A 21,112-nucleotide genomic window follows, 5' to 3' on the forward strand; every position below is an offset into this window, starting at 1 on the left:
CCACGAACTTGAATCGCCTGGGGTCACGTTTACCAACATATATTGCCTCACGTAGCATTTCTATTCCGTTAGAATATTCACGTGTTTTCTACTGTTTGTCCTGCCGTTTGTAGATTTTCGTCCTTGAGCAAGGTATTCTACCTAAGAATTTGTTTCGCAAGTGTGCATTTTGGTATCGAAGTTTGTGAGGTTCTGATGAAAATCGTTTCATTCAACATCTGTTCGTAAAGAATCGTCTTAAGCTCGGGATTGTTTTGATGAAATGAAACAGCTTTGTTGTCAATGTACTCTGTTCGTCAACTTCAGCGGTCAAATTTGTTCGAAGCATCTTAAATCTTTTTTTCACTATTCCAACATTCCTCGATCAGACAAAAGTCAAGGCAATTTGATCAGTTGAACTATTCTTCGATGAAATCCACTGTCTCTCGACTGTAGTGGAATCTAGTCAAATTTGGGCATAAATTGCAGAGTATCTCGGGATAAGGTCTCTATGTAACCTACAACACTTGTATTTAAACCATTTGGTGGTGGTTCAGTTTTTTTCTGGCAGCTTACTAACTCGATAAAAACAATAACCTTCGCGTAGATGGATCCTGTGCTTTTGATGGAATTGTATTTAATGTTAATATGTTAATACCAATATTCGAGAGCTCTGAGTTTACTCAAATTATTCTCAAAACCTTACAATGCAGATGTCAATCGAATGTTTCACTACGGCACTTACTGTGATATTTCCGAAAAATGGTACTTACTTACTTACTTATGAGTCCTGCGTACCGGCAGTGGTGCAAAGGGCCAACGAGAAAGATTTCCACCCTGGGCGATTGTCTGCCTTCGCTTTGACGTGGGCCCAGGTCAAATTCTGATCGACTCGTTTAAATTCTTTGTTCAGCCTCCGCCGCCATGAGCCCCTAGGTCTACCTCTGCTGCGATGTCCAGCGTTTGCTTGCAGATTTCGTTTCCGCTCTTTCGAAGTGAGTGTCCGACCCACCGCCACTTACGTTCCCGAATTTCAGTCAATATCGGCTTCTGATGACAACGACGATGGAGCTCGGTATTCGAAATCCAATTGTCAGGCCACCAGGCACGAATTATGTACCGCAGACATCGGTTGATAAACACCTGCAGCATTAGCGTGCTTTCAGCTGATATACCCCAGATTTCGCTGGCGTACAACAGTACAGATTTCACGTTTGTGTTGAAAATTCGGATCTTAGTGCGTAGACGAATCTGATTTGATCTCCAGATATTTCGTAGACTCGCAAAGGCAGCCTGTTGCGATACTAGAACAACGTCATCTGCCAAATCGAGGTCGTTGAGATGCTCCATAGTGATAGGCTGCCAAAGCAGCCCACGGTTTTGTACACGGTCAATGGCACCAACGATTATCTCGTCTATCACGATGAGGAACAGTAGCGGTGATAGAATACATCCTTGCCTCACTCCAGCGACTACCCGAATAGGGTCAGACAAGGCTCCATTATGCAGTACTCTACACGTGAAAGCCTCATACTGCGCTTCGATGAGGTTGACGATTTTATCTGGGATTCCCTTGCGCGTTCGAGCGCCCCACAGGTTTTCGTGATTGAGTCGGTCGAAGGCTTTTTCGTAGTCAATAAAGACCAAGTAAAGGGACTCTTGAAATTCATTGACCTGCTCCAGAATAATACGAAGCGTGACAATATGGTCCACACAGGATCTTCCGGCACGGAATCCTGCCTGCTGCCGTCGGAGAGTCACATCGATCTTCTCCTGTATCCGGTTGAGGATAACCTTACACAGAACATTGAGAACAATACACAGTAACATGATACCTCTCCAATTGTCGCATACAGTTGAGTCCCCCTTCTTCGGGACCTTCACTAAGACGCCCTGCATCCAGTCGACCGGGAATGTCGCGGTGTCCCAGATATTCCGAAATAGTTGATGCAACATTTGAGCAGATAGCGTGGGGTCAGCTTTGAGCATCTCCGCTGATATGCGATCGACCCCAGGAGCCTTGTTGGATTTCATGCTTTGGATGGCGGCTTCGATCTCCGGTGAAGATGGTGCCTCGGAGCTGACACGAGAGATGCGTCGCACTCTTTCGTCTTTGACTCATCAGTGCAGAGCAGTTCAAATTGAACTGCTTAGTGCTAAACTCGGCAGTTCAATTTGAACCGCTAAGCAGACGTAAAGTTTCTGCTACTTACAGAACACTTTGTTTTGCAACGAAGTGCAATGTCTTTTCTGACGTGCCGAACGAAAACGTGTTTTCAACTATTTCTGGCCGATGCAGGATTGATCATTTGAGGGTTAGCCAAATTTTGTGCTAGGGCACATAACCGTTTTTATTATTTTTACGTTTCGTCTTTGACTCATCAGTGCAGAGCAGTTCAAATTGAACTGCTTAGTGCTAAACTCGGCAGTTCAATTTGAACCGCTAAGCAGACGTAGAAGAAGTTGTTCAAAGTGTTCAATCCAACGTTTTAACTGGTCAGTGGGGTCGGTTAGCAGCTGACCAGCCGCGTCCTTCACTGGCACCCTTGTATTAATCCTTGCTCCGCTAAGGCGTCGTGAGATATCATAGAGCAGACGGATGTCGCCGGTTGTTGAGGCTTTCTCACCTTCATCAGCCAGGGAGTCCACCCACGCTCGCTTATCCCGCCTACACGAGCGCTTTACTTCTTTTGAGAGTGCCGAATACTTTTGGCGGGCTTGGCGCTTCGCTACTCTGGTTCTCGCTCGCTCTAACGCGGCTTTTGCGTCTCCCCGTTCCTCGATTTTCCGTCAGGTATCATCGGTGATCCACTACTTCCTCCGGGCGCGCAGTTCACCCAGGTTGTTTTGGCAGGTCTCTGTAAAGGTATTCTTGAACGCCGTCCACTGTACTCTACGCTGCCACCCGCAGCTCTGGTCTCCAGTTCTTCCACGAATGACCTCTTGACTGCTGGGTCTTCTAATCGGCGTGTGTTGAATCGTCGCCCGAGCCTCGCCCGAGAATGTGGTGGTCAGACGCGATGTCGACACTGCGTTTATTCCGGACGTCAAGAAGGCTCCATCTCCATCTCCGGCTGATGCAGATGTGGTCGATTTGATTTTCAGTATGTCCATCGCGGGAAATCCACGTGACTTTATGCGCTGGGCGATGAGGGAAGAGCGAGCCCTCGATCACCATGTCGTTATTGCCACAAAACTCTGCAAACAGCTAACCGGTGTCGCTCATATCTCAAAGACCATGGCGCCCCATGACACGATCATAGTCTACGTTGTCGGAGCAGATCTTCGCATTGAAGTCGCCGGTGTAGATCTTGATATCACCCTTTGGAATTTTATCCACGACGGCATCTAGTTCACTGTAAAAATTCTCCTTATCTTATAGCTCGGCAGCATCGGTTGGCGCATAACATTGGATTATGGTTAGGTTGCGGACCCGCGTTCAAAATCTGGCAACGATCTCTCATTGATAGGTTCCCACTTGACGAGCGCCGCATTCGCTTGGGCGCTAAGTAGGAAACCAACTCCACGGTGACGGGGAGCAACAGTTCTTGATTTTCGGAGACAGTAGGTGGTTAGCCTAAGGTCCCCTATCCTTGGGATGGGGCTGCCATCTTAGATATAGCTTCCGAGAATAGCATTTCTTATTCAGCCGCTGTATACCAGATAGACGCTGTTTGAGCCGTCCCTAACATGAGAAACAGACGTTCGCATTGCAAGGGGGATTTGATTGGCTGACGCTTTTAAGGCGGCGTCTACTCGCCTTGTCAAGGAGGTGTAGGGATGCTTGTGACATTTCGGGACGCTTCTACAGTTGCCAGCTGCATAAAACCGTCACATCCTATCCCTCCCCCGCTGCTTGTCCGGGACTGCTATCGCAGCTAGCCTCCATATCTGGAAGCCGTTCCACTATCCGCAACCTGTGGACCCGCTTGGTTGCTTGCAGCTTAGCATTCTGGCCACCCCTGCCAATTGTCATCAACTGACTAAAGGCCAGGACCAAGATGGTACTTCGTTCACGGAAATGCTCGAGGGCGGTGTACATGGTAAATTCCTGACCATAAGAGATTTGTAATACAAGATTAATCTTACTCAATCCTTTCTTTTAATAGAAGGAATGGAGCTTATGAGAGAAAATAAGCAGACTGTCGTCTGACTGCATTGATCTTTGTGCACAGGGCACTTTTTATAAATTATATTGGGAAAGAGATAATTGTACCAGCAGAGACGGTCTGTAGACCTAGGAACAGAACTTGGTGGGCAGTGTTTTATGCTATATGCCTCGATAGTTTCAATTTTATGGTCCTATTTTAAGATAAAGAACATGAAACCATCCAACCAGGTCAAAGGCATTTCCTCTGCTTCCTGGACAATAACGATCACGTGGAGGATTGCGTCATACATTCGCTAGTTTTCGAATATTTCATATTCTTTCAGGATTCCATCTTTGCTTGTGACATTTTCTGTTTCTAAGCCTTTTAATAGAGAATCACAAAACAGAATTAATAATACGAAATGAATGATATTCAAAAGTTATTCATGAAAAATCCAGATTCATACCTATGCAAAAGGATGTATGGGGCAAAGATAAAAAGGTTTTTTTTCTCACTCCACCAAACTTTTCGTGTTGGGTCCTTTTGGGTCCCATGCAAAATTTTGGCTCGATCGGAGAAACTATATTTTCGAGCCAGAGTTTTAAAGTTTATATGGGATTTATTATGGAGAAATTTCCTTTCTTCAAAAAATTCGGCTGGAGATCAACCTATGAGCTCTAAAAATCAGTACATGTATCGTTTTAGTAGGAAATTTAACGAGGAAGAAAACTTTCGAAGACCGCAAAACAATCCGACATTTGTAGAAAAAGTTATTGAAGGAAAACCGGCATAAGGTCCGAACAATGGCTCTTTCCTTAATATATCTAGCATCACTGCTGCAAGTGATCGTAATATTATTTGACTTTCATTCAATATGATAAAACGGTTGATCTATGTTATTTGATGTCTTCACGATAGTTACTCAGCTTGGAATGAAGATTCTTTTTTAATTGAAAAAACATGCTCCAAACTTTACTGTAAAGACACAAAAAGTCATGTAAATTATGTTTCTGCTTACATAAATTAGTATCGTCTATATCTTCTAAACTATAAGAGATAGAGAGTTTGTATCATCGGAAAAGTAATTGGATTTGAATTTTTCTACAATATTGTAGAAGATTCCAAAAACCTATTCCTTCAAATTAAAAAGTCACACTTTTTGTGTCTTTACAGTAAGTTTTGGAATCTTCATAATAAGCTGAGAAACTTTTGTGAAAACATCAAATAACTCAGATCAACCGTTTTTTCAATATTGAACGAAAGTCAAATCATATTACGACCCAGAGATGCCATTTATACAGATTTATCTGTATTATACAGATTTTTACATGCTCATACAGATTTAATACAAAGTACAGATTTTATACAGATTTCCTCAATTTAATACAGATTTATTCAGATCTCACAAAAAGTAAGAATAGAAAAATTAAACTTTTCTGTCTGAGCTATCTTTTAGTATTTGATTCCATTGACGAGATAAAAGTCTATCAATAAATGGACAAATCACCAATTAATATGGAAATCAGTTGCGAAATCCATTTACATTATAATTAGAAACCAACTTGAACTGATATTCAAGGAAGTAATGGCATCATGAAACTTTACCGTCAAACTGCGAGCTGTATGACCCAACTTGACGTTGAATATTAGGCGTTGAAATTTTATGTCAAATTATGAAGTCAACAATTTCAAACTAGATAAATATCTCGGTTGATTTTTCAGAAGGCCAAAAGAGCAAGTGACAGTTTCTCTTTGTTCACTTTCTCTTCTATTAATTATCAAGCGGTTTACACGTTTATCACTTAACTCTTTGTATAGAATGATGCCCGAAACTTTCGACTTTCAAACAACTGTGAAATCCAAGAAAGTCTTTTTAGTAACATCACAATAATCGAAAGAGAGAGTGAACAAAGAGAAACTGTCACTTGCTCTTACGGCCTTCAGCAAAATCAACCGAGATATATGGAGTTACAATTCAATTGTTGTGGATAAAAAAAATAAAAAAACTATGAAATTTCGTCGTTGAATATTCTTGTGAACGTGGCAATAACTGATTGAATCTATCATGCTACAACCACGATATATTGGAATAACATCTTTTGGCATCATTTTGTGGAAAGAATTTCATTTTATTAGTGAATACAGATTAATACAGATTTTTTATACAAAGCAATACAGATTTTTTATGAAAATATCTGGCATCTCTGTTACGACCATTTGCAGCAGTGGTGCTAGATATATTATGGAATGAGCCATTGTTCGAACCTCGTGCCGGTTTTCCTTCGAAAGTTTCCTTCCTCGTTACATTTCCTACGAAAATAAGTTATGCATTGATTTTTATATAAGGTGATCTCCGGCCGATTTTTTTTTTTGTAAAAAGTCGGTTTTCTCATACAATTTCTTGGGTTTAAATTTTGTTTGGCGCTTCTGGGACCCAAAAGAGACATGAAAAGTTTGGTGGAGCTGAAATCAATATTTTGTCCCACCCTACTATGCATGCTTAGAACGTTGTATTGTTCCAAGTGGTACTAAGCTTAGTTATAAAACTCGTGAACGCTGCTACGCTGAGTCGCCTGAGATGAGTACCATTGACCATGCGCAAATCTGTACAGCTCCATCTGAGTTCCACCAATCAATGATTTTTTACGGTTATAAAATCTGTTCTGTTCTAAAAGCATAACTCAATTGCTTGATGCGCAATTAGCAAAACAATTGCACTCTTGCAAACATACACCAAAAAATCGTATCACATAGCAACAATAATCTCTATTTTTAAAACAAAATAAACAGTTCCTGTTGAAGTTAAAAAAAAACAATATTATAGCGTTACAGTTGACGTTGCGATCAGCCGGAAAGTATCTCACCTTGACCTTGGTGACATGTCACGGCTTTGCGTGAAGAATAACGTCAACTTTAAGTAACGCCTGAGAGGGGATGCGTTGATTTGGAAAATATTTTCCACATCAGTTGAAACAAAGACAGCACGAGATGACGATTCCTTTCCGTCGAATGGAACGAACCACTAGTAACTAATATTAAAAGTAATAGAACACTGGTGTTAGAGTGTCAAGTGTATTATTGAAGAATACTTCATATCTAACAGCATCCATTTACATAATTGGTTATGTTTCAAATGGGTGTCACTTACCGCTTTTTAAATATTGAACGAACCTCACATTTTCGGTGGAGTCGCTTGGTGACTAATCGTAGTATCAACCATGGATAAATACCACCCACTGATCTGTCCGTTGTCAGTCACTCATTGATCTCAAATTAGGCGCTCTTTCTTCAATACGAGATTGAGATTGATCTCCTGTCGTTGAGAGCATCTACACGACCAATAGTGAAAAGGGTGAGCGAAATACAAGGATCCCGTTTTCCTGCTGGTACTCGCTAGACACTCAGTGAAAATTTTGCGCGGCGAATCTCGACCGCACTAGATTTTCGGATTGGATCGCAGTCATTATTCGATATTGTTGCCTGGTGGACGTGAAAAAAAACCAGAGAACTAGCGCGTGAATTATATGATCGCGAGTTTCAACGGTGGAAAAAATAAAACGGCGAAGAAGTGTTCTCTGATCAAAGGAACCAGCGGGAAAGGGATAACAAGTGTCAAAAATTTGTATCTCGGTAGCTTTGGAAAACAGAATATTTGCTTTGAACCGCGGGCAACATTGCGAGTACAGTGGAAATCAATTAATTAGAAGTGCGTAATTTTTTTGTACACGGAATAATGCAAATTTTCACAAGACAAGATATATATATATATATATATATATATATATATATATATATATATATATATATATATATATATATATATATATATATATATATATATATATAATTAATATAATATATATATATATATATATATAATATATAATTTCCAAACTTAGGTTGTATAAGCCGATCATGAGCAGTGTATTAGTGAGAGTAGCTGTGAAAATCTAGGAAAAGTGTGCTCACAACGCATCAACACAACACACTTGCATACGCACACAGCCAACCATAAAAAGTGGAGTGGAAGAATTCACCAATTTCGCAAATGCTCATTTTCCCATCATCGTTTGTTTTGAGAGGCCGCAGACGAAAAGAAATAGGAAAAACATAACAAGCTTGAAACAGACGGATTGCGGCTCGCAACGAACACTTTGACCAAGTTATAATCATCCATTTAAGGGATTCCGTTTGTCGAAACTGTAGTAAACACATTTATTTCGAGAAAATTATATAGTCACTTCCTATTAAGTACAGAATTGATTATTAGAGTGTCACGCGTTTGGTGGCCTAATAAGGAAAACTGATTGCCTTGGGACGATGCTTGACGCAAGTTGACACTAATCCAACAATTACACCTTTTGTTTCAAGTCAATCTTCATTACCGTGGGCTCAATATTTGTTCTTAAAAAGAAGCCAAATTTGAATGATTTTTTTCATATCTCAACCATTGATGGCACTGACAAACAGCACTTTGCTTGGTTACATCATTCGACCAAATCTCCGATCTAATCCAAGTAAGCCGTGCAAAGACAAAAAAATGACGAAAGGAATTTGTGTTGTTTGAAAGTTGGATGACAGGATCGGGACATGTGTCCCTTCTGCACTGTGCCAGTATATTTAATAAATGGCTTTGTTAACGGAACCGTGCTCTGGTTAATGTGCAAAAGCTCAATCATCTTTCACGCTGCGGTAAGGCACGAGCTTCTGTTGTTTTTCTTTCCAAAAATAAATACGTCTTCTTGAAGATATTTGTTAAATCGAAAAAAGTAGAAAGATATGTATTTATTTCTTTGTTATATGGAATACCGTTAGGTGACAGTAGTAGGTGAATTCGAACGTAAATAAGAGCGATACTCATGTTTATATTTAAAAACATATTTAAAAAGGTTTAATGATGTAGATTAGAAAATTTTAACTATAAAATTACTACCTTGTCATTTTCTGATTAAAACAGAATTTTATCTTGTCAATTGAGCAATTCCTGAAATTGGAAAAATTGACGAAATCCGATTTAGATAAAACTTTTCACACGTCTTCCGTATGGCCAGCCATTTGTTTTGCACAAAAAAAACGACCAATTCAGCCAGCAATTGCTTATTAGAAAGGGCTGATGTATTTTTGATTGCATTTTCTTCGTATCATTGTAACTAGGAAACTGTTAATTTTTCTAAAATATAATATATATATATATATATATATATATATATATATATATATATATATATATATATATATATATATATATATATATATATATATATATATATATATATATATTTCAACATAATATTCTTTGATTTTTAAAACACAGAAAGGTGGGTCCATAAACTAGTACAAGCTACAGAATGAAAGATTACTCAGATCGGCAAGGCCATCCCTGAGAAAACGAAAAGAGATACTCCGAAACCGGAATACCGGAATACCGGAATAATCGAAATTGGTTCGAGAAAAGTGACTAGGATCCATTTTTGAGTCTATGGCTACAATCTCCGGTCATTCATCAAAAACCCCACAACAAGGAAAGCCAAATTAATGTTTGACCGTCTATTGACAATGGCTACCGATTGGAATAGTTTCGAGACAAGTTAAGAGACTATGATACCTTTCATTTGAATCTAAGTTTGTTGAAAACGGTCACGCCATCTCTGACAAAAGTGAGGAAGTAATTTGAAATACGAATTTTTTCACTAATCACACTGTAACTCCGGAACCGGAAATCGGATCAAATTAATGCAGGAGCTATGAATAGAATAATTGTACCTTTCATTTGAATCTAAGTTTGTAAGAATCGGTTCAGCCGTCTCTGAGAATAGTAAGTGCACTTATTTTCATTTTTTTGTACAAATCACCCTGTAATTCCGGAACCGGAAGCCGGATCCGATTCCGGGATAACAAATAAAAACCTATTTTTTCAACAAACGTTTAATGTCTTTATATTAAAAATCATGAATATTCATATTTTACAGAATTTTCCCCTAAAATAATAATTAAAATCAATTTTACACGGTGCACACAAAACATCATTTGCTTGCAAAAAATCGAATTTCTCAAGAAGAAAAGAAGAAACTCGACGCAAGGAATGTTTTTGATTTTTGAATTCATTTTTACACCGCGATCTTAACTGAAACGTTACTAACACAACTGTCAAAGTTAGAATTCGATCAGCGGCGCGACATGTGTTGACAAGTTAAGCCCGTATTCGAGCGAGTTGCGCTGTGGTACACTCCGCGCGTGCGGGTCGTGATTGAAAAATTCACTGCTCCTAAAGATTTAATCTTACCACTCTAAAAACTTTGCCAAGATTGAGTTAAACCCCTGACGCTTCTTTTACCTTTTTTTATTAATGTTAAAAATAGGTATAGAATTCGCTCAAACTTTAGAAAAAATTTCCGAGGTCCGGAGGGCCGAGTGCCATATACCAATCGATTCAGCTCGACGAACTGTGCAAATGTTTGTGTATGTATGTGTGTATGTGTGTGGGTCTGTATGTGTTTTGTCATCAAAGAGGTCGAGATCACAGAGATGACTGGACCGATTTTGATCAAACTAGTCGCAAATGAAAGGTCTCCCCGTCACCCTGAACGCTATTGAATGGTTTTGAGATCGGATGTTTACTTTTTGAGTTATACGAAGTTTTATGTCAAAATTTTCAGTTTTTCGACAATATCTGTCACAATTGACAGAATATGGTTTTAGACTTAGATTCCGCATGAAAATAGCTATCCAACAAGCTGTAGATTGTTAAAGTCCGTCTATTTTTAATGGAGATATCGGAGATATATTTTTGTGTAAGCGACTTTTCGCCTTTTTCCAGTAGTAGGAAATTTGAGCGCTGTATGACAAAGAAATGCTTGGGAGCTACGTGAAACACGATTTTTCATACTGTTGTTTATAAGTACCCAAAAGACTGTGTACAGCATCTTTTTTCATGACATTCTGCCACGGACCTATTTTAGCACGGTTCGTTTTTGGCAACATAATCGTTCGAATATGACATATGTAAAACAGATGATGGCAGCATTTTCGAGTTGATAGTAATTCCATAAATCTATTAATTTAAACTACTTACAGCAATAAATGCTGGAAGAACCTACCACCCATATACCCATAGTTTCAGCGGCATTCAGTTTTCGATTCGAAAGGCACCCACAAATTTAATTCGCACTACGATTTCTCTAGACTGATTTTCAAAGCTTCTAAGGTGAATTTAACTGACTTCGGCTAAACCGATTTTAGAATTCCGGTTCCAGTATCGAATCGTGAATGTGAGAAATATTATCATATTTAATTATTATTGCAGTACCTCCGCTGGATATCGACATAGTGACATTTGGTTCGTTCAACCATACACTAACATGAATTTATTTACGGTTCTCTATGACGATTTGAGTGTGGGAAAAAATGAACCGGTAGTCGGACTTGGATCAAATTTAGCAATTCATTTAGGGGATTATCATTGGTTTAATTGCTTAAAGAGTCTCATTGTCTGCAAACTAGAGGAAATCACTAGCCAATATAAAATGGTAGCTTACTAACAAAGTATTCCTGAAATTGACGTTTTCATACTGAGCACCCCATCTCCGAAATCAGGGGTTCGATCCGAATGAAAATTGGGATATTGTTATGACATCTTAAGAACTTCCATCTCCGAGAAAAGCGAGTATCATTATTTTCACATTTTTGTGCATATCACCCTGTAATTCCGGAACCGGAAATTGGATGAGAATGAAATTCCGGAACTTTGTATGAGAGCATAAAACCTTTTTTATGAATCTAAGTTTGTGAAAATCGGTTCTGCCATCACCGAGAAAAGTGAGTGACATTATATTCACATTTTTAATGCACTATTTCCATATTTTTGGTGCATATCAGCCTATCAAGTTGGATACATATGAAATTTCGGAACTTTGTTTGGAACCATGAGACCTTTAATTTGAATCTAAGTTTGTGAAACTCGGTTCTACCAAGTGATATTAATTTCACATTTTTGGTGCATATCATCCTGTAATTCCGGAACCAGAACTCGGATCTAGATGATATTAAGGAACTTTGTATGGGACTATAAGATTTTTTATTTGAATCTAAGTTTGTGAAAATCGGTTAAGCCATCTCTGAGAAAAGTGAGAGACATTATTTTCGCATTTTTAATACATTAATTTCACATTTTTGGTGCATATCACCCTGTAATTCCGGAAGTGGAAGTCGGATCTAAATGATATTCAGGAACTTTGTATGGGACTATGAGACCTTTCATTTGAATATAAGTTTGTGAAAATCAGTTGAGCCATGTTCGAGAAAAGTGCGTGACAATATTTGTCACACGCACACACACATACATTTGCTCAGCTTGTCGAGCTGAGTCGAATGGTATATGACATTCGGCTTTTTGAGCCTCGGTTTTTGTAGTGATTGTATAGCTCTTTCATATGAGGAAGGCAAAAAGGTAATGCTTTTATAAGCACTACTAAATGGTCAAAAAACTGAAACGTATACGTGAATAAATTTTAAGCACCTTGTCTTGATGGTTACGCTTGTGCGGACTTGGTTGAGAATCGCTAGACAAAGCATCCAATCTAACAAAATTAGTAATATTTTTGCTAGAAATGTTTGTACTAATTGCTAGCGCAGAGCAAACTATAAATTGTAAAACTATCTACTGTTCAGTAAATTTTAAGGACTGTATTCGAAAAAAATGCAGTTGACAAAAATGATCACCAAAAACGATTTTATGTTGGATAGTTTTGAAACTCTCATGGAATAAACATACTCATGTTAGCTATGGTTTCACAATTTTGGTTTCTTCCACTCTTTTTTTTTTCAAATCCCTGTTGGTTTTGAAAGCCTCACTAATTTCCGTAGCTTCTTCTCGTGAATTTGATGGATTTACCTCCTTCGGCCACATTGTTTACAAGGTTGCATTTCTTCATTTTTTCCTGACGGGATACGGTCATATTTTCGATTCCCAGCTGTTTCACGATCCGCCTTGTAGGACTGGCCTAGATCTTCCACAGCCGCGCACAACGCTTTCTGTTAGAGCACTTCTCGCTTGAAAAAATTGTAACGAAAATTTGCACATGTAAATATTGTACTTTTTCAAAACTACATCAGTTTTTACCCTTCGGATAAAAAACATACACAACAGAAAATGTTTTTTTTTTAATATAGTGTTTACTTCATCATTCAGAGCTGGAATTATGACTCCAACTAGTGTTGATTGAATTGGAAAAGAACTGAATTTTTGAAAATTGTCGGCACTTGATCACTATTGAAAACTTATCTCAAATTTACATGAACAATTCTTCGTACTTCGTCTTGGAACTGCTATGCCACTTGGCTAGAGATGATCGAGTATGCAATTTCTTGAACATGAACCCGATCCGTACCACATTGAAAATAAAATATCTTTACCCGAACCTGCGAAGAATTTTTTTATACCCGATAAAACATATAAATGTCTACCCTTACCCGACCCGAGTCTGTTGGGTTCGTTTTCGTGTCTTCACCCGAGCCCGATAAGCTTTTCTTTCCTGAATCGTACCGGGTCGGAACCCGACCATCTCTACACTTGCCAATTCTACATAAACCATCAAACTAACATTTAATGAACAATGTTGTAAAGATAAGCGTACGCATGAACATTTGCAGAATGAATTCGTTTCGGTTAAAAATTATAAACCCAAAAAACAAAATGAATGATCAATACCATTACAAAAACAGATCGTCGAAATAATTGGTGAATTATTCCACGTCCAACTCGGACTCTAGTGTTACGAATGCACACATTTATTTTGCAGCTAAAACAAAACTCACCAAAAAGGAACCCGTACCAGAAGTGTAGCAACACGGTGGAGATCTACAATTCCACCGTATACATAATTTCAGTCTAGTGCAAGCGCAGTGGTATTCGTTGCCCTTCGGCGTTGAATTTACAAACCAAACCGTCTGTGAGCAGTTTGTGTACTCAACCGTATACTGAATAAATCACATCAGCAGATCACAACACAGTAATATGATTCACGTGGATGAAACGGACCCTCTCGGTGGTAAGTAGATCCCAAAGATTATGTCTAATAGGTCAAACAAAATGGTTTACCCTGCCACTAGTAGTGGCAGCTCGTTGCTGATCCTACATCTATGACGGTGATCGTCGACCCCATTCTGCGCATAATTTTGCAAGGAATTTCAATGACGTACTGCCCCTGGTTAGTTTTTCTTAAGTTGCACGAAAGTAAAATGGTTCAAATTATGAAGTACTCATGATCTGTCGGTAAAAATAAGTAAACAAATACAAATCGGTATGAAATATTTGTGCGGTTTCTCTGCTCCAAAGTAAAACTGAAAATGCGCAATGATCAAGAGGTATTTTAATTTATGATCGCAAATAGCACCACCACTCACCAAACACGTTGGTAGAAAATCAAGAAAGTACCGTGCATCTCCATTGCGGATGAAACTTGTTCGCTCGATCGCAGATAGCCATGAAGGGGTGATACAATTGCTCTACATTGGATGAATGGGAAAAGTGCTATTAAAATTCGAGCTGCAGTTGGCCATGTCTGTTTGAATATTGACACGTGCGCGTAATCGAGTTGAACGGTTTTATTACAATGTCCTACATATCAAGGATCGAAGGCTGAGATCTTGAATGTTTTAATAGTAGACACTTCAAATAGAATTCTACGTGTGATATTTTGCGGTCAGCAAAACATGTACTAAGAAACGAGTTAGATAGATTAATTTATTTAATTTACTAATTTAGAACAAAACATATTGAATTCGAATCGGAAGTTGTTTCTCAGGCGATTACGTGTTTTATCACTTCCAGAACAACGAGCTTTTTAGTTGGAAATCTAAACCATTAAATTTACTGTTTCAATAAAGTGATCAGTTGTGTTAGCTAATTAATAATTAATTACTTCCGATAATAAACTCGTTTGCTAGTCATTGTGAGTGTTCAGTAAGTGGAAATATAAAAACCTGTTTTAATCCACCTAATGGTGTAATGATGCCTTTCTCATGTACATATAATATTGTGGTATTCTATTCATTCTATTTTTCTCTTCGATTTTTGAAAGAAACCAAGAGATTGTTTGTGCATAAAATACAGAATAAAACAGTGCTATGATTGCGTAAGTTATCCTTAAAAAAACGAAGTGGGTTCACTATTATATGCACTTCACTATATTTTAAGTGACGGTATACAATATTGAACACACTTTACCCTATAACTCCGGAGCCGGAAGTCGGATCCGGATGAAATTCAGGAATTCCGTATGTGACCGAGAGACATTTCATTTGACTATAAGTTTGTGGAAATCGGTCAAACCATCGCTGAGAAAAGTGAGTGAGATCCATTTTGGTATATATGACCACTATTTCCGGTACTTCCGGAACCGGATATCGGGAACCAGAATAGCCGGAATCGGTTTGTTTAGTTGCCTACTGATAATGACTATCGATTTGTGTAGTTTTGAGACCAGTTTAGGAAATTTTTTACGTTTTTTGTTTGCCGGTTTAAGTGACGGTGTACAATATTGAACACACTTTAACCTACAACTCCGGAACTGGAAGTCGGATCCGGATGAAATTCAGGAATTCCGTATGGGACCGGTAGACCTTTCATTTGAATCTAAGTTTGTGGAAATCGCTCAAACCATCGCTGAGAAAAGTGAGTGAGATCCATTTTGGTATATATGACCACTATTTCCGGTACTTCCGGAACCGGATACCGGGAACCAGGATAGCCGAAATCGGTTTGTTCAGTTGCCTATTGATAATGACTATCGATTTGTGTAGTTGTGAGACCAGTTTAGGAAATTTTTTACGTTTTTTGTTTGCCGGTTTAAGTGACGGTGTACAATATTGAACACACTTTAACCTACAACTCCGGAACTGGAAGTCGGATCCGGATGAAAGTCAGGAATTCCGTATGGGACCGGTAGACCTTTCATTTGAATTTAAGTTTGTCAAAATAGGTTCAGCCATCTCCGAGAAAACCTAGTGAGATTATTTAACACATACACACATACACACACACACACACACACACACACACACACACACACACACACACACACACACATTGTTCAGACATTGCTCAGTTCGATGAACTGAGTCGCATGGTATAGGGTAACAGAGGTATTTTGGCCACTTCATATATTTTGGCCCACCTAACAAACTTTATCGATTTTATCGAATTTAATTGATGTGAAGTAACTCATGTTACATAAATTTGAAGGTAAACACATTAAATTACCTATTGCAGAAGGGCTTTTCAAAGATATTACAACATTTGATGGATATTTATTCAACGTGGGCCAAAATAAAATCAATCCTAAAGTGGGCCAAAATACCTCTGTTACCCTATGACACTTGGCCCTCTGGGCCAATTTTCGCTAGTCGGTTTTTCAAGTGATTGCATAACCTTTCTATATGAGAAAGGCAAAACAATATGATTGATATGAAAATGTGACAACTGATGACGTAATGACAAATTTTTGATTATGTATCTTGAAACAAATCAATGAAAACAGGGAATATTAATAAGTTTTTACGTGAGGTTCAAAGCTATTCGAATGACAGATACAAAGTTTGAACAGTAACTCTAGGACAGGACCAGACAACTGGCTTCTTTTTTCAGAAAAATATTTCTCTTCTTATTCCGGTTGCTCCTTGCTGTAAATAATAAATGCCTCGCGATCACTGTTGCCAGTAGAGATAATTATTTATTCTGAAAACTTTCTCCACTGATAACATGCAATTATTTATCATTTGAAAACACTTAGACAAATGTTATATCGATCAAAAATATAGCTCTGGATTCATTTTGATCAGATGTTTGTTTTGAAGAAAACGTTTAGTTTTTTTCTAAAACACTCAATTTTGGGTAATTAATTTTTGCAGCTTTATTAACTAAAGTATTCAACATATTCTATTTGAGAAAAATAATAACATACAGAAGTATCCAAAGATTCGGTGCTATTCTCAACCAACATAATCAATATTCTCGTTTACATCACACTTCGTGATTTCAGGCTTTCTCCTTGTATCATCCAGTGATTGTTAAATGTACTCGTATACTTTCCGCATTGACAGGATTTAAAAACAAATTGAACTTAAATCCTATTGAAATTAATAATTTTGAAAAGATGACCCGAAAAATAAAATATCCAATATCAAGCTACATTGTTACCGACGATACTGACAACACTTTTTCTACCACCCTGCAGTAATCTTGATTTCAACAACTTGTACTTGCTTATGTCAATTTCAACCAATCACGAGCTGGTCCGAAATTGGTCCTAAAAGTGGATTAACAATTGTCAGGTCCTGTCCTAGCAGTAACTTAGTTGTAACCAGCGATGTCAGGCCTGTAGATTTGTCTACAAATCTGCCGATTTCTTATATAGTGCTGCAGACATTGTTTGTTGCAGACTTTTTCTGCAGACTTTTGAAAATCGATTTTTTCGTCAAAATATAGACTTTTCAAATTTCCACGACGTTTTTTTTGTCTGCAGACATTTTTTCGGATTTACAGCGTTTGCAATCCTGTCTGATGTCTGATGAAATTTTCACCTGGCATCTCTGGTTGTAACAACTTTGAAGAATTGAAAACATCTACTAGGTAGCATTTAATAAAACACAATCGATATGAATATTTATGTTCTTGCATATTTCTGCATTCCGAACAAAGAAATCGAGTAGTGACTAAGAACATATCGAGCTAGTGTTTGATTTTCACGACTAATGTTAATCGGTACTTCGGTGGTACTCGAATGATGGTAAGTGTTAAGAAATAGTTTGCGATTAAAGCCGCAACATGTGGTCAACCGTTGTCGACACATATTCTAGTCCTTTTTCTTTCAATGCTCGCTATAACCGAATTAGTTGCATTCGATTCAATAGATTGTTTCACCATTAAGTAAAAGTACGTAGAATAGTGCCATATGCACCTTCTGATCACACTATTGATAATTTGACGTGAATATTAGCTTGTAAAATCTATTCAGCCGGCTGGCCGTATGATTTATTATTGCATCAAGGATTTTCATAATAAATCTACTTCTCGTTACTCTTATTTTTTTTAACAAAATATCTCTTGGTTTCAACTCCTATGACATCAAATATTCGACCGTTCAGATGAATCTCCGTTGCTTGTTGGTACAGGAAAATGTTTTGAGGCATGTCTGAAGCAGAAAAAACTGAAATCTTCTGTTTCGAATGACTTTCCAACCGATTTATAATATACCGGATAACGGTTGGTTTTCGGTATAAAATCTATCATTAGTCATTTATATATTTTTAGATTATTTATTATTATAGTATGCATTTGAAATAAAGATCATTTTCATTTTCATTTAAATTTATATATATTCTTTTTACTCTTCACATCTCTGTATGATTTACATTTCAAGTGATTCTATAGTAACATATTTCATCTTTGTTACAGTGCTTGAATTGTTTTGTTTCTTATTTCGTATTTATATCTTGATTTTCATTGATTTAGTGTCGTTTGATTTATATTTGAAATGAAGTGCACGTGGACAGCTAGAGTGGGGAAACACATTAAAGTTCACAAAGTAATTGTTCAGTGTCATATTCGAAAAAATCCAAAGTAATATCGAAACAAATATTATCAAATACACGAATTGTGAAAAAATAGAAGATTAGGTAAATATTCGGACGAAGCCAGTGAGTGATACGAATGATTGAATGTTTGAATGGAAGCAGCTTTCGATTCATTGAATCCGAAACAAATCATGTTGCAAGGGATGTGTATCGTAACGTTCTATTCATAATACGAAAATTTACTTGAGAACATCATTTGGCAGTATTACGAGACCTGTTAAAAAACATTATCAAAAATATACTGGTCAAACGAATAATCAAAGGTCTTCAAATGGTAGGGAGCATTCGCTCAAACTCTGGAAAACTTTTCCGAGGCCCGGCGGGCCGAATGTCATCAGGGCCGGTGAAAGAGATGGGTACGGTGGGTAGTACTACCCACCCAAAAATTCCAAAGGTGGGTAATTACCCACCTGAAATTTCTAACGAAAAATAATAGTAACAGATTAGAATCGACTTTCACTCTGTGCGGTTCGATACTGCCGTAGAGAAGGTTGCTTCCACATCATCCAAAAAGGTCAGGAACTAACTTGGAAAACAACATTTCTTGAGCAAAATTTCTTTATATTTTATCTAAATTTTTTATATCATATTTATAGAATGGTTTGTACTTGGCCCTGAAATAGGCTTCAGTCTCTCAGATCATCGAATGACAAGTAGTCGCTGGGGGCTAGGTTATTGAGAATATGGTGGGTGAAGAAACAAATTGATGCCAAATACGTTCAATTTGGCCATTATTTTCATTGCCTTGTGGCACGGTGCATTGTCTTGGTTAAAGATGATTTTTCCTGCTTCATATGAGGCCGTTTTTTACGATTCCATACTTCAAACGCATTAATAACTAAAAACTTTTGTTGGTACTTCCTTTTCGAGATAGTCGACGTTAATTATATCTCGAGCATCTAAAAACTGACGCCATACTTGTTGCAGCTACCTGTAGCGTTTTCCCCATCTAAATGTTGAAACAACTCCGGAGAAAAAAGATAGATCCATGCTTCGTCCACTGATTCATACAACCGCAAGAAATCATTTTTATTGCGACTAAACAGTGCCGACCAGCTCTCTGGATTGTTGATGCGTTGTTGCTTTTGATAGATTGTGAGCGAACGAGGCACCTATTTGGAAAAGATTTTTTTCATGCCCAGATTTCCGCATACGATCATAAAAGCACTTCCAGTTCAGTCGGATTTTGATTTTTTGTTCATCCATAACGATTATCAAAACTTGCTCACAATTTTTCCGGATGACTGCTTAATTTGGTCACGTTAAAACCAGAAAAACAAAATATCGAAAACGTTTCAAGCTTCAAATTTACGCGTCTCATGCAAAGTTATATCGAAACAAAATATTATCTAAAAATCGACTAAATAATACTTCAAAATAGTGGGTCGTTCTCTCTGGTACGAAAAATTACCCACCTGGGCTTAACATGTTTCACCGGCTCTGAATGTCATATACCAATCGATTCAGCTCGACGAACTGCGCAAATGTCTGTGTATGTATGGGTGTCCGTATGTGTGTGCAAGGGCTGGCTGGATCGTTTTTGACCTAATTGATTGCAAATGAAAGGTTTTCCTGGAAGTATTTAAGCTATTGTTTTTGTTTTTAGATCTGGTGATTTGTTTTCGAGTTATATAAACTTTGATGAAAAAAATGCAGTTTTTTGACACTATCTGTCACAATTGGTTTTGTAAACAAAATATGTTTTAGGACTTAAATTATGGGTAATAGCTTCTAACAAGCCATAGAACGTCCATTTTAAACGGAGATATCGGTATTTTGTGTCCCCTTCTCTTTATATAATTAAAATTTATAGTGATCTAGCTAGGAATGAGGTTGAAGTTATAATAATAATAATTATTATTATATCGTTTATTTATACCTGGCTTTAACCTAGTTACGGTCATTCGCCGGGTAAGTTATAATTAGCCTATATTGCGTGATAGAGAATTCATATTTTCGGCGACATTAGTTTGTAACGTTTCGATGATCGTTATCTTATAATATTGCACATGAGAACTCCCGGATATGAGCCGGAATAATCAGTATAGAGCTTCATGACAAAATAAGGGCTACAATTGAAAACTGGGAACAGGGAACAGTAAGTCACTAGGTTTCGCCCGCTTGCAATAGAATCATGTAAGACGAACTAAATCTTCGTAATTTCAACATCATAGTGCTACAAAAGGTTTGTTGGACGGGACGGTGACGGCAGCTATTTCATACCAATACTGTGGCACAATAAACGGACTAGGGTCTGGCTTCGTAGTGCTTGGTAAGCCGCATCAACGAGTGAGAGACGGCAGAAGGACAAGTGAGGGTGGCAGATGATCACCGCAAGGGTGTGCAAGCAGAGAATTAACGATCATTTATTTAACTACAGCTTTATCAACGTACTCTGTTCACATGAAGGG

General features: G+C 37.8%; 1 protein-coding gene and 1 long non-coding RNA gene across 5 annotated transcripts in view; one reads left to right on the top strand and one right to left on the bottom strand.

The window, feature by feature from the left end:
* Positions 1–7,520: 7,520 nt before the first annotated feature.
* The window catches only part of LOC131434630 (calcium/calmodulin-dependent protein kinase type II subunit gamma), a 40,021-nt gene continuing 26,429 nt past the window's right edge, over positions 7,521–21,112 (top strand). The window contains exons 1-3 of one of the 3 annotated variants that reach the window (XM_058601550.1): positions 7,521–7,776; positions 7,970–8,029; positions 13,868–14,116. In XM_058601550.1, the coding sequence (XP_058457533.1) occupies positions 14,083–14,116 (34 nt within the window). In that variant the 5' untranslated portion in view covers positions 7,521–7,776; positions 7,970–8,029; positions 13,868–14,082. Of the gene's footprint in view, positions 7,777–7,969; positions 8,030–13,838; positions 14,117–21,112 lie in introns of all 3 variants that reach the window. The other 2 variants (XM_058601552.1, XM_058601549.1) reach the window with 2 other exon arrangements.
* LOC131434631 (uncharacterized) lies at positions 12,782–13,477 on the bottom strand. Of its 2 annotated transcripts, none has more exons than XR_009230374.1 (2): positions 13,246–13,477; positions 12,782–13,118 (listed from the first exon to the last, which is right to left on the bottom strand). It is a non-coding gene; the product is annotated as an uncharacterized LOC131434631 (long non-coding RNA). The 2 variants fall into 2 exon arrangements; XR_009230373.1 differs by having other exon boundaries at positions 13,189–13,477.

Source organism: Malaya genurostris, chromosome 3 (assembly GCF_030247185.1).
Source record: "Malaya genurostris strain Urasoe2022 chromosome 3, Malgen_1.1, whole genome shotgun sequence".
NCBI classification, from domain to species: domain Eukaryota; kingdom Metazoa; phylum Arthropoda; class Insecta; order Diptera; family Culicidae; genus Malaya; species Malaya genurostris.